Source organism: Pseudophryne corroboree, chromosome 6 (assembly GCF_028390025.1).
Source record: "Pseudophryne corroboree isolate aPseCor3 chromosome 6, aPseCor3.hap2, whole genome shotgun sequence".
In the NCBI taxonomy this organism is placed as follows: domain Eukaryota; kingdom Metazoa; phylum Chordata; class Amphibia; order Anura; family Myobatrachidae; genus Pseudophryne; species Pseudophryne corroboree.
The window spans coordinates 811032940-811046918 of record NC_086449.1 but is presented as its reverse complement, the minus strand read 5'-3'; the positions used below and the strand labels follow the sequence as shown (position 1 = coordinate 811046918).

At 49.3% G+C, this 13979-nt stretch overlaps 1 protein-coding gene across 2 annotated transcripts in view; it reads right to left on the bottom strand.

Annotated features, from left to right (window-relative positions):
• The window catches only part of LARGE1 (LARGE xylosyl- and glucuronyltransferase 1), a 464898-nt gene that overhangs the window by 32817 nt on the left and 418102 nt on the right, over positions 1–13979 (bottom strand). For both annotated transcript variants that reach the window (XM_063929035.1, XM_063929036.1), the window contains exons 8-9: positions 4182–4294; positions 2414–2539 (exon numbers count right to left, since the gene is read on the bottom strand). In XM_063929035.1, coding sequence (XP_063785105.1) covers positions 2414–2539; positions 4182–4294 — 239 coding nt within the window. The remainder of the gene's footprint in view (positions 1–2413; positions 2540–4181; positions 4295–13979) is intronic.

Sequence of the window (13979 nt, the reverse complement as noted above, 5' to 3'; positions counted from 1 at the left end):
GTACACACTCTGCACTCACACTGACACTACATCCCGGGCCCTGTCTGCTGTATGTACACACTCTGCACTCACACTGACACTACATCCCGGGCCCTGTCTACTGTACTTACACACACTGCACTCACACTGACACTACATCCCGGGCCCTGTCTGCTGTATGTACACACTCTGCACTCACACTGACACTACATCCCGAGCCCTGTCTACTGTACTTACACACTCTGCACTCACACTGACACTACATCCCGGGCCCTGTCTGCTGTACTTACACACTCTTCACTCACACTGACACTACATCCCGGGCCCTGTCTGCTGTACTTACACACTCTGCACTCACAGTGACACTACATCCCGGGCCCTGTCTGCTGTAGGTACACACTCTGCACTCACACTGACACGACATCCCGGGCCCTGTCTGCTGTATGTACACACTCTGCACTCACACTGACACTACATCCCGGGCCCTGTCTGCTGTACTTACACACTCTGCACTCACACTGACACTACATCCCGGGCCCTGTCTGCTGTATGTACACACTCTGCACTCACACTGACACTACATCCCGGGCCCTGTCTGCTGTATGTACACACTCTGCACTCACAGTGACAGTACATCCCGGGCCCTGTCTGCTGTACTTACACACTCTGCACTCACACTGACACTACATCCCGGGCCCTGTCTGCTGTATATACACACTCTGCACTCACACTGACACTACATCCCGGGCCCTGTCTGCTGTATGTACACACTCTGCACTCACACTGACACTACATCCCGGGCCCTGTCTGCCTTATGTACACACTCTGCACTCACACTGACACTACATCCCGGGCCCTGTCTGCTGTATGTACACACTCTGCACTCACACTGACACTACATCCCGGGCCCTGTCTGCTGTACTTACACACTCTGCACTCACACTGACACTACATCCCGGGCCCTGTCTACTGTACTTACACACTCTGCACTCACACTGACACTACATCCCGGGCCCTGTCTGCTGTATATACACACTCTGCACTCACACTGACACTACATCCCGGGCCCTGTCTGCTGTACTTACACACTCTGCACTCACACTGACACTACATCCCGGGCCCTGTCTGCTGTATGTACACACTCTGCACTCACACTGACACTACATCCCGGGCCCTGTCTGCTGTATGTACACACTCTGCACTCACACTGACACTACATCCCGGGCCCTGTCTGCTGTATGTACACACTCTGCACTCACACTGACACTACATCCCGGGCCCTGTCTGCTGTATGTACACACTCTGCACTCACACTGACACTACATCCCGGGCCCTGTCTGCTGTATGTACACACTCTGCACTCACACTGACACTACATCCCGGGCCCTGTCTGCTGTACTTACACACTCTGCACTCACAGTGACACTACATCCCGGGCCCTGTCTGCTGTATGTACACACTCTGCACTCACACTGACACTACATCCCGGGCCCTGTCTGCTGTATGTACACACTCTGCATTCACACTGACACTACATCCCGGGCCCTGTCTGCTGTATGTACACACTCTGCACTCACACTGACACTACATCCCGGGCCCTGTCTGTTGTATGTACACACTCTGCACTCACACTGACACTACATCCCGAGCCCTGTCTACTGTACTTACACACTCTGCACTCACAGTGACACTTCATCCCGGGCCCTGTCTGCTGTATGTACACACTCTGCACTCACACTGACACTACATCCCGGGCCCTGTCTACTGTATGTACACACTCTGCACTCACAGTGACACTACATCCCGGGCCCTGTCTGCTGTATGTACACACTCTGCACTCACACTGACACTACATCCCGGGCCCTGTCTGCTGTATGTACACACTCTGCACTCACAGTGACACTACATCCCGGGCCCTGTCTGCTGTATGTACACACTCTGCACTCACACTACATCCCGGGCCCTGTCTACTGTACGTACACACTCTGCACTCACAGTGACACTACATCCCGGGCCCTGTCTGCTGTATATACGCACTCTGCACTCACACTGACACTACATCCCGGGCCCTGTCTGCTGTATGTACACACTCTGCACTCACACTGACACTACATCCCGGGCCCTGTCTGCTGTATGTACACACTCTGCACTCACAGTGACACTACATCCCGGGCCCTGTCTGCTGTACTTACACACTCTGCACTCACACTGACACTACATCCCGGGCCCTGTCTGCTGTATGTACACACTCTGCACTCACACTGACACTACATCCCGGGCCCTGTCTGCTGTAGGTACACACTCTGCACTCACACTGACACTACATCCCGGGCCCTGTCTGCTGTAGGTACACACTCTGCACTCACACTGACACTACATCCTGGGCCCTGTCTGCTGTATTTGTGGCTGCCTGTCTGTCACATTCATACCTCACCTTCAGATCTGAGACGTCTCTGTAGCATTGCTCGGAGCGAGTGTGATCTGACAGCTGCACGTTCCAAAAACAGGGGAGCTGATGCACGAGGAAGGGATTCTGCTTGATGACAGCGTTGAAGATGTCCTGGGGAGAGAGAAGACAGCTCAGCATCCCACACTCACCGGGAGAGGAAACACACCTGCACAATGTCTTTATTCATGCCATCAGGATGAGGGAGATGAGAGATATCGGAGCTGCACCTGCTCTTTTACAGAGTGGCGGGCCAGGTGGATTACCCCGTATGCCGCTCAGCGTAGCCAGGCGTCCCCAAGGCTCGGCTGGACAAACAGACTAGACATAACTGAGAATTTATGTGTAAGCGGGTGATTTTGCAGCCATCCCTGGGCAATCGACTATATGGCCTATGCCCAGGGACGACTCTGGGATGGAAAATGGGATCCTGGATCGTTTTAGCGGCAGCGGTATTAGAGGGACATGGGGAAAATAAAGGCAGATGGTTCAATTGTAAAACTCAAAAGGGCTCCTGCAAGCTGCTCCCAAAGGCTTGCTATGTGCTGTACCATTAGCACAAAGCAGCAATAGACATCAATACACCACGGAGGCGAGACAGCCCGTAGCGGTCATCCCAATAAAATCACACCAGCACATAGATGTTGTCGCAGGGTGTCGTTGACTGTGGCGCTGAGCCTTTGACTCAGGGATATGTACATTGATCTCTTTTCAAAGCTTTCGGCTAGTTTGAAAACTTTTTTCTCGGACTGACGCGACTTACAAACTCCTGGCCGTCTCTGACATAAAATAAAAGTCTTTCAGTCCGCAGAACTTAGTCTCCGCCAATCAATATTCAGCATTGGTTCTGTGAGCGCTAGCTGCAGGCTCAGCGGGGGAGATATCAGTGGGGCTGCTGGAACTTAGCAGGTAACTGCCGGCGACTGAGAAACTTATTCCTTAAGCATCAAGAAATTTACGAGGCACACACATCAATTAGAAAACATTTCTGAACACTGACAAACATCTTAAATATGGCAACGTGCGGTAAGTCTGAGACTTGGCGCAATGTTTACAGCAGACAACCCCTGTCCGCTGCGCATGCGTAAGCCGGCGTAATCAATCCACGCACGTGCATATCAATCTGTCACCATGGTGATATTTTATTAGGAAATTGCGGCAATAACCAGTTTTCCGCGGCTGCGATAACCGGTGACAGGAAATCATCATAATCGTCATAGTCGGAGGGAGATTCTCAAAGATGTAATGGGGAGACTGCCGTTTTGTGTGTCGTTATTCGGCGTGGCCGTCGGCTTCTAGTGAAGTGATAATCCGAATATTGCTCCATCGTTCGCAGTGTGTGGATGACGGGTAATAATCATTTACTTCTAGGGCAGGGCAGTGGTGTTTCTCCAGCTACTGTAGCACTACAACTCTCAGAGTGCTCACCTGACAACCAGCCAGTGAGCCAGGCCTCTGCCTGCGGTGAGGAAATGCTGACGCACCGCAATGCTGAGACTTACCGCTGACAGAAAGTGGTTGAGTACAAAGGGCCGCATCCCTTGCTGCTCCCAATGTGCTCACATTTCAGTATTTAAAATTTGTTTGCATTAAATATTAACTTGTTCTGACTGGGTTATTTTAACTAAAGAAGACGCGTGCTTCTCGCCGTCACAGCAGGTTACAGGGAGGTGAGGCCGGAAGCACGAGGCCTTCGCTCTGCAGGAGCCTGTCCCCGCTACGGCACATGTGAGTGCTACTCTAAGCGTGGCCTCACCTGATCAGCCAGGGAGGTAGACAGCATGCTCATCAGTTCCCGCTCCGCAGTCAGGCGCCACATCTGCTCCCATTTCATCTTGCGCAGCTTGTCCAGGAGCAGAAGAATCACCCCTGAAAAAGAGGGATAAAAGCAGAGGTAGAGGAGGGTCAATGAGGCCGCACAGGGACATCTCTGCCCCTTGTGTCCGTACGAATGCCCATCTCTCTTCATTTTCACTCTTCTGTCTTTATTATACAGTTTTTATGTATATTATACTTTATTAAATAACTATTGTTATGGCGCCACCTGCATTATTACACTTCTGTGTTGTTTTTCTGGCTGTGCATAGTAGGCTATAAAATGGCAGCCTTACTGTAATATATTTATTAACTGCAATGAATAAATAGGATTTTAATACCTACCGGTAAATCCTTTTCTCCTAGTCCGTAGATGATGCTGGGGACTCCAAAAGGACCATGGGGTATAGACGGGATCCGCAGGAGACATGGGCACACTATAAGACTTTGAATGGGTGTGCACTGGCTCCTCCCTCTATGCCCCTCCTCCAGACCTCAGTTATAGGAACTGTGCCCAGGGAGACGGACATTTCGAGGAAAATGATTTTTGTTACACTAAGGGTCAGATACATACCAGCTCACACCTCAAACATACCGTACAACTGGATTAGCAGGAATACCAGACAACAGTATGAACGAAAAACAGCAACAAGCTGAACATAACCGATACACAACCTTTGTGTAACCGAAAACAACAACTAACAATACAACTGCAAGTAACAGTCCGCACTGGGATGGGCGCCCAGCATCCTCTACGGACTAGGAGAAAAGGATTTACCGGTAGGTATTAAAATCCTATTTTCTCTTACGTCCTAGAGGATGCTGGGGACTCCAAAAGGACCATGGGGTCTATACCAAAGCTCCAGACCGGGGCGGGAGAGTGCGGACGACTCTGCAGCACCGATTGAGCAAACATGAGGTCCTCATCAGCCAGGGTATCAAACTTGCAGAACTTAGCAAAAGTGTTTGAACCCGACCACGTAGCCGCTCGGCACAGTTGAAGTGCCGAGACCCCTCGGGCAGCCACCCAAGATGAGCCCACCTTCCTGGTAGAATGGGCCTTTACTGATTTCGGCAACGGTAGCCCAGCCGTAGAATGAGCATGCTGAATCGTATTACAAATCCGGCGTGCAATAGTCTGCTTGGAAGCAGGATTTCCAATCTTGTTGGAAGCGTACAGGACAAACAGAGCCTCCGTTTTCCTAACAAGAGCCGTTCTGGTGATATAAATTTTCAAAGCTCTTACGACATCGAGAGATTTTGGCACCGGCACGGCAGCCGTAGCTACAGGGACCACAATAGGTTGATTTATGTGAAACGAAGAAACCACCTTCGGCAGAAATTGTTGACGAGTCCTCAATTCCGTTCTATCCACATGGAAAACCAAATATGGGCTCTTGTGAGACAAAGCCGCCAATTCCGACACCCGTCTGGCGGACGCCAAGGTCAAAAGCATGACCACTTTCCAAGTCAGAAATTTCAACTCAACCTTTTTCAAAGGTTCAAACCAGTGAGACATAAGAAATTGTAACACCACGTCAAGATCCCACGGTGCCACGGGTGGCACAAACAGAGGATAGATATGCAGCACTCCCTTCACGAAAGTCTGAACTTCAGGAAGGGCGGCCAACTCTTTTTGAAAGAAAATAGATAAAGCCGAAATCTGCACTTTGATGGAACCCAATTTCAGGCCTGCATTCACGCCTGCCTGTAAAAAATGGAGGAAACGACCCAGCTGAAACTCCTCCGCAGGAGCCTTCTTGGCTTCACACCACGACACATATTTTCTCCAAATACGGTGATAATGCTTCGCCGTGACCTCCTTTCTAGCTTTAAGGAGAGTGGGGATGACTTCCCCGGGAATACCCTTTCGAGCTAGGATTTGGCGTTCAACCTCCACGCCGTCAAACGCAGCAGCGGTAAATCTTGAAATACGCATGGCCCCTGCAGTAACAGGTCCTCTCTGAGAGGAAGCGGCCAAGGATCTTCTATGAGCAATTCCTGAAGATCCGGATTCCAGGCCCTCCGTGGCCAATCTGGAACGACGAGTACCGCATGAACCCTTGTTCGTCTTACGATCCTCAACACTTTTTGAATGAGAGGAAGTGGAGGGAACACATATACCGACTGAAACACCCACGGAGTTACCAGGGCGTCCACTGCACTGGCTTGGGGGTCCCTTGACCTGGAACAATGCCTCGGAAGCTTCTTGTTGAGGGGAGACGCCATCATGTCTATTTGAGGAACGCCTTGTCACTTCTGCAAATACCTCTTGATGAAGGGCCCACTCTCCTGGATGGAGATCGTGTCTGCTGAGGAAGTCTGCTTCCCAGTTGTCCACGCCCGGAAGGAAGACTGCTGTCGAGATCAACTGAGACTTTGGCAAATTTAGAATCCAACCATGATGTTGCAGAACCGTCAGGGAGAGTTCCACATTTCTTAGCAACTGCTCCTTCGATCTCGCCTTTATCAGGAGATCGTCCAAGTACGGGATAATTGTGACACCCTGCTTGCGTAGGAGTACCATCATTTCCTCCATCACTTTGGTGAAGACCCTCGGGGCCGTGGAAAGCCCAAACCGCAACGTCTGAAATTGGTAATGATAATCCTGCACCGCAAATCTCAGGAAAGCCTGATGTGGAGGATATATCGGGACGTGTAAGTAGGCATCTTTTATGTCGACTGACGCCATAAAATCCCCCCCTTCTAGACTGGAGATCACTGCTCGAAGAGATTCCATCTTGAACTTGAAAGTTTTTAAATACAGATTGAGGGATTTAAGTTCAGGATCGGTCTGACCAAGCCGTCTGGCTTTGGCACGACAAAGTGGCTCGAATAAAACCCTTCTCCCCGTTGGGACGGGGGTACCGGGACAATGACACTCTGGAGACACAGCTTTTGTATCGCAGCACTCACTGCTTCCCTTTCTGGGATAGAAACTGGCAAGGCTGATTTGAAAAATCGGTGGGGGGGCACCTCCTGAAACTCCAGTTTGTACCCTTGGGACACTATGTCTAACACCCAAGGATCTAGGCCCGAGTGAAACCAGACCTGACTGAAGAGTCGGAGACGCGCCCCCACCGTCACGGACTCCCGTAGGGGAGCCCCAGCGTCATGCGGTGGACTTGGCAGAGGCCCGGGGAGGACTTTTGGTCCTGGGAGCCTGACACAGCAGGCGACCTTTTTCCCCTTCCTCTGCCTTTTGACGCAAGGAAGGACGAGCCTCTTCCTTTTTTGTATTTATTAGGCCGAAAGGACTGCATCTGATAATGGGGCACCTTTTTCAGTTGTGCTGGAACATAAGGAAGAAAAGATGACTTACCCGCTGTAGCGGTAGACACCAGGTCAGCGAGGCCGTCACCAAACAAGACACTACCTTTATGAGGGAGAGCTTCCATAGCTTTCTTGGAGTCGGCATCAGCATTCCATTGATGAATCCACAGCGCTCTCCTGGCCGAGACTGCCATGGCATTGGCCCTTGATCCCAAGAGGCCAATATCCCTCGCTGCATCCTTTAGGTAAGCTGCAGCGGCCCTGATATAACCGAGAGTCAAAAGAATGTTATCCCTATCCAGGGAATCCATGTCAGATGCCAAATTATCAGCCCACTTAGCAATAGCACTACTCACCCAATCCGACGCCACGGCAGGTCTGAGGAGCGCACCCGTAGTGACATAAATGGCCTTTAATGTCGTTTCCTGCTTACGATCCGCAGGATCCTTGAGGGCAGCAGTGTCGGGAGACGGAAGAGCCACCTTCTTGGACAGCTGGGACAGAGCCTTGTCCACATTGGGAGATGACTCCCACTTTTCCCTGTCGTCAGAGGGGAAAGGATATGCCATAAGAATTCTCTTGGGAATCTGCCATCTTTTATCAGGCGATTCCCAAGCCTTTTCACAAAGAGCGTTCAGTTCATGAGAGGGGGGAAACGTCACCTCAGGTTTCTTTCCCTTATACAGACATACCCTTGTATCAGGAACAGCAGGTACTCCAGAAATATGTAAAACATCTTTAATAGCCACAATCATGTACTGAATACTCTTAACCAATTTTGGATGTAAACTGGCCTCACTATAGTCGACACTGGAGTCAGAGTCTGTGTCGGTATCCGTATCAGCTATTTGGGTAAATTAACGCTTTTGTGACCCTGAGGGGGTCTGCACCTGGGATAAGGCGTCCTCCATGGATTTTCTCCACGTTTGTGACTGAGAATCAGATTTATCCAGCCTCTTAGACAATAACGCCACATTTGCATTCAATATACTCAACATATTCACCCAATCAGCAGTCGGCGGTGCCGACAGAGTCACTCCAGAATCCTTCTCTGTGCCCCCAGTAACTTCCTCCGGGGAGGAGCACTCAGCCTCAGACATGTCGACACACCGTACCGACACACACACTCTCACTCTGGCAATAGGGGACAGATCCACAGGAAAGCCTGTTAGAGAGAACACAGAGGGAGTATACCAGCTCACACCCCAGTGCCCATATACTACTGAAAAATAATATATGATCACTGCGCTGTTTAAATAGCACCAATTTACTGTGCCCCCCCCTTTTGCTCCCTGTACTTGATAAGGAGAGTGGAGGTCCGGGCCAGCGTCTCTGCAGCGTCTGTGAAGAGAGAAAATGGCGCTGGTAAGCTGTGAGGGCTAAGCCACGCCCCCTTCCAGCGCGCTGTAGTCCCGCTCAATTTTAAATATTTATACAGGCGGGGGTCTTATATTTAGTGCCTAGGCACTTAAAATATGCTCTTTGCCAGTGTTAAAAACCTCAGTAACTGCTGCCCAGGGCGCCCCCCCTGCACCCTGTGAGGGCCGTTGGTGTATGTGTGGGAGCATGGGGAGACCGCCGCGCTGTACCTCCGTTACCGAAGTCATCTGCCGTCACTGAAGTCTTCTTTCTTCTGAATACTCACCCGGCTTCTTTCTTCTGGCTTCTGTGAGGGGGGTGACGGTGTGGCTCTGGGAACAAGCAGCTAGGCGCACCAAGTGATCGAACCCTCTGGAGCTAATGGTGTCCAGTAGCCGAGAAGCAGAGCCCTTAACTCAGAAGAAGTAGGTCTGCTTCTCTCCCCTCACTCCCACGATGCAGGGAGTCTGTAGCCAGCAGGTCTCCCTGAAAATAAAAAACCTAACAAAAGTCTTTTTCAGAGAAACTCAGGAGAGCTCCCCTAGTGTGTGTCCAGTCACTCCTGGGCACAGAATCTAACTGCGTTCTGGGGGAGGGGCATAGAGGGAGGAGCCAGTTCACACCCATTCAAAGTCTTATAGTGTGCCCATGTCTCCTGCGGATCCCGTCTATACCCCATGGTCCTTTTGGAGTCCCCAGCATCCTCTAGGACGTAAGATAAATCTCATAATATCACTTATGTGTAATTGCCCCCTCTTTCTTTTTCTTTTGAAGAAATACATTTCTACTGTACATAAAGTGTGTGCGACACAGTCTGTGCGGTCATTGTACTGTCGCACTATGGACCCTGTCCTGCTAGGCCGTAAATACTCCTTCTCAGTATATACCAACTGCGGAAGCCTACAGAACCAGAACTGCTTTAGAGAACGTTGCTATTTATTACCAGTTACATATATAGCGCACACATATTCCGCAGCGCTTTACAGAGACTACAGGGTCTATTCATGAAGCAGTGATAAAAGTGGAGAAGTAAGCCTGTGGAGAAGTTGCCCATGGCGACCAATCAGCACTGAAGTAACATTTATAATTTGCATACTATAAAACTATAGAGAGCAGCTGATTGGTCGCCATGGGCAACTTCTTCACTGGCTCACTTCTCCGCACTTTTCACTGCTTCATGAATAGACACCTATGTGGCCATTCACTGACCCGGTTGAGCTTACACTCTATAGTCCCTCCTGCCATATTACTACATGCACACATACTGTATACTCCATGACGTAAATGTACTAAAGCTTCTAAAACAGAGAATTGGTGTATTGCCCATAGCAACCAATCAGACGCTATCTATCATTTCTCTATTGCTTCTTAGAAAATGGTAGACAGCATCTGATTGGTTGCTATGGGCAACATCACCCATTCTCAGTTTTAGAAGCTTTAGTAAATTTACCCCTATGACTCTGCAGTTGACATGGGAGGGCAATGGGGACCATTTCGGAAGGTGGGTGGTGGTGGGATGGGGTTGGGGGTTTGTGTCGCCCCGCCCCACCATTTTGTAGATGTACAGAGGCCAGGAACTGCATCTTCCGATGGTCGAGATCGTGACCCAGTGCTGCGTCAGTGTACTCAGATCTGAAATAATGGCTGGAGGCATCTTTTTTTCCTCAGACGCCTCCTGTGGCATTAGCATAACTTAAGCAGTAACGGCTGCTACTACACTGCGTCCATGTTTGACTGCTCTTTTCCCCATAGGACGCAGTTGGATGGGAAACTGTGCTATTTGGGCTCTGTTAAAAGCGGGAACAAAGTACAGGTTTTCCCTATGACTTTAACAGGAGTTTTTACCTCAGCGTCTGTGTGTACGAGGCCTAAGAGGGATAATGAGAAAAGCGTGAATGTTCCCGTAGCTGCGAAACATCATTCACACGTTGTATACGGAGCCGCTGAATGTCAGCTTTTCCTAACACTCCTCTGGTAACAGAGCCCTGAGTCAGCCTGTTGGCTGTGACAGGCAGGGAAAGGCGTCACAGCCGTCTGTCACTCGCGTCATACAGTGCCAGATATGTACTTACAGTTCACACGTAATAGCTCAGGTGTATTTAGAGTCCTTTACACAACCTTCCGCTGTTATAATAATACATTTTTAAACTTTTGTTTATAATATGGGTGTGAAATCAAAATTAACTTATTCATTCGCTAACATACTGTACATACAAACATGTGACTTGCCGAATATAACTGAGGTATAGCTGGGATTAAAGGGGGGAGACTGGGTAGTCAGCAAACAGTTAATGCCAGTGCTGCCACCAGCCAATCTAGGCATCAGACTAGGGCACCAGGATAGAGTGGGCAGCAAACACACTCAGGGGCACATATAGAGGTGGACAGAATTTGGGGTTAATTCTGAGTTGCGCATTATGCAGTCGCAGCGATCAGAAGTCCTATGTGACTATCCGACACCATTCTGAGCGGGACGCAACTATGCCCACCGGTGGTGAGAGCAGCCGCCATTATTACCAGTGGCACTTACAGCTACTAAATGCGTGGTGCGGAAAATACGCTGGAAAATGGCGCGCCCAATCAATAAGCACGACTGTTAATAGCTGGTAACTGGTTTCACATCATCAACCACTATCACTAAATTAGGGGATACTGTCTCGCCCGGTTGTGAGTTGAATAGGCCCCATTTACTGGCAGGAAAAAGTGACTTATAACATCTGCATATGGCGTATAGTCCGCGTGCAGTCAGAGTACAGGCAGTGTACAGTCAGAGTACAGAGTACAGTCAGAGTACAGTCAGAGTACAGTCAGCGTACAGGCAGTGTACGCTGTGTCTGTGTATAGATTCCTCCTGGAGCCTGTTCTTTGGGACACATTCTGCTACAGCCACAGCACCTTTTATTATGCGTGAGTGGCTGTGACAGGCTGCACGTCGCAGCTGCAGACAGACTCGCGCTCAATATCTGCGCCCATTAGTCTGAGATTTAAATCTTTAACCTAATCACTGCCAGAGGCGCACCATGCAATAACAAACAACCCTGCCTTCAGTATAGCACAGTGTCACAGCATTCCAGATCATTCTATCCATCAACATATCCATGTATTCCCATCCCACGCTCAGGTGAGGCTACAAGAGAACACTCCCCTTCAGGGACACACCTGCATTATAATGATTTTACTACATATTATAGCGATGTGATATTTGAGGGTCTGTTTGTCTTTTTTGCAGGTGCTTGACCTCTGTTGCACCAACAATGATGACGATTGGCTGCTGCCTCTGATTGGCTGAATGTGTCCTTACCCCCCCCCCCCCCCTTCCCCCTTCCCCCTTCCCCATACCCCCACACTGACATTATTCAAAGCATTCATTCGGCTGCTATTTTATATGCACTTGTTGCAGCTTATTGTTACTTAATTGGTATTTCTATTCTGATGGCTGTAATTGGCTTTTAAAGACAGCGGATGCTTGTATTTAATTATATTTTAAATGGCAAATAAGTGACTTCCACATTTCTGAGTAACGCTGTCAGTACACCATCCTCTAATGTAGGCCATACTTGCCTGCCTGACCCTCTCCATGAGGGTGAAAATGCTCTGTTCCTGGACTTTCCTGGTAATGTATGATTGCCATCACCTGTGGTGAGCTAGTTAATTAATAAGAAAGGTGTTTCACCACAGGTGATGGCAATCATACATTACCAGGAAAGTATGATGCAGGCATGTCAAACTCGTGGCCCTCCAGCATACTTGCCTACCTGACCCTCTCCATGAGGGAGAAAATGCTCTGTTCCTGGACTTTCCTGGTAATGTATGATTGCTATCACCTGTGGTGAAACACCTTTCTTATCAATTAACTAGCTCACCGCAGGTGATAGCAATCATACATTACCAGGAAAGTTCAGGAACAGAGCATTTTCTCCCTCATGGAGAGGGTCAGGTAGGCAAGCATGCCCTCCAGCCAGAGGCAGAAATCTGGGAGGCAACGGAGTCATCTGCCGCCGGGCTCCTGCTCTGAAGGGGGGCACCTCTCCTCCTATTCTGTGACACCAGTGAATTAAGTTAATTGATAGCTGCTGCTATCTTTTCAGTGGCCGACTTCCTCGCTAGTCCCTCCCTACACCTTACAAATCACACCCTCTTTATCAGAGGTTCTCAAACTCGGTCCTCGGGGGCACACACTGTGCATGTTTTGTAGGTAACCCAGCAGGTGCACAGGTGTATTACTTATTCACTGACACATTTTAAAAGGTCCACAGGTGGAGCTAATTATTTCACTTGCGATTCTGTGAGGAGACCTGCAAAACATGCACTGTGTGTGCCCCCGAGGACCGAGTTTGAGAACCTCTGCTCTTTATTATACACATTTTACAAGTGTCACACCCAGGATTAGAAACCACAACCTATTACACTGGAAGCAGACACCTTACTGATGAAGCTGTTTGTGCCTGTATAGGAAATATGAGAATTTTAACTATGTGAAGATACTTCTCTGACAATTACACGTAACTTCTTATAGTTAGCATTCTCATGCTTCCTCTACAGGAGCAAATAGCTCCATCAGTAAAGTGTCTGCTATAACACACACACACACACACACACACACACACACACACACACACACACACACACACACACACACACACACACACACACACACACACACACACACACACACACACACACACACCTTGATATAGGAAATAGGGGGGCACCAATATTTATGTTGCCTCCGGGCAACTGGGACGAACTTACGCCACTGCCTCCAGCTATCGTGAAACTACAAGTCCCAGCATGCTTTGCTAGCATACCTTCCACTGATCAGCTGGTAAAGCATGCTGGTACTTGTAGTTTCACAACAGCTGGATGACCATGAGTTTGACATGCCTGCTCTAATGCATATGACACTACAGATGAACGGTCAGATTTTGCTGAAGACTGAACATACCTGAACGTTAGAGGTCCGAGCAGAACCAAATCCCGGATCGGGTCTTCCTGACAAGTTTGGATCTCGGATCTCAAAAATATATATTGTATACTGTATGTTGTATATTGTATATATATATACTGTATATTGCCCCCATGACTGCAGCTGCCATTCCACACACGG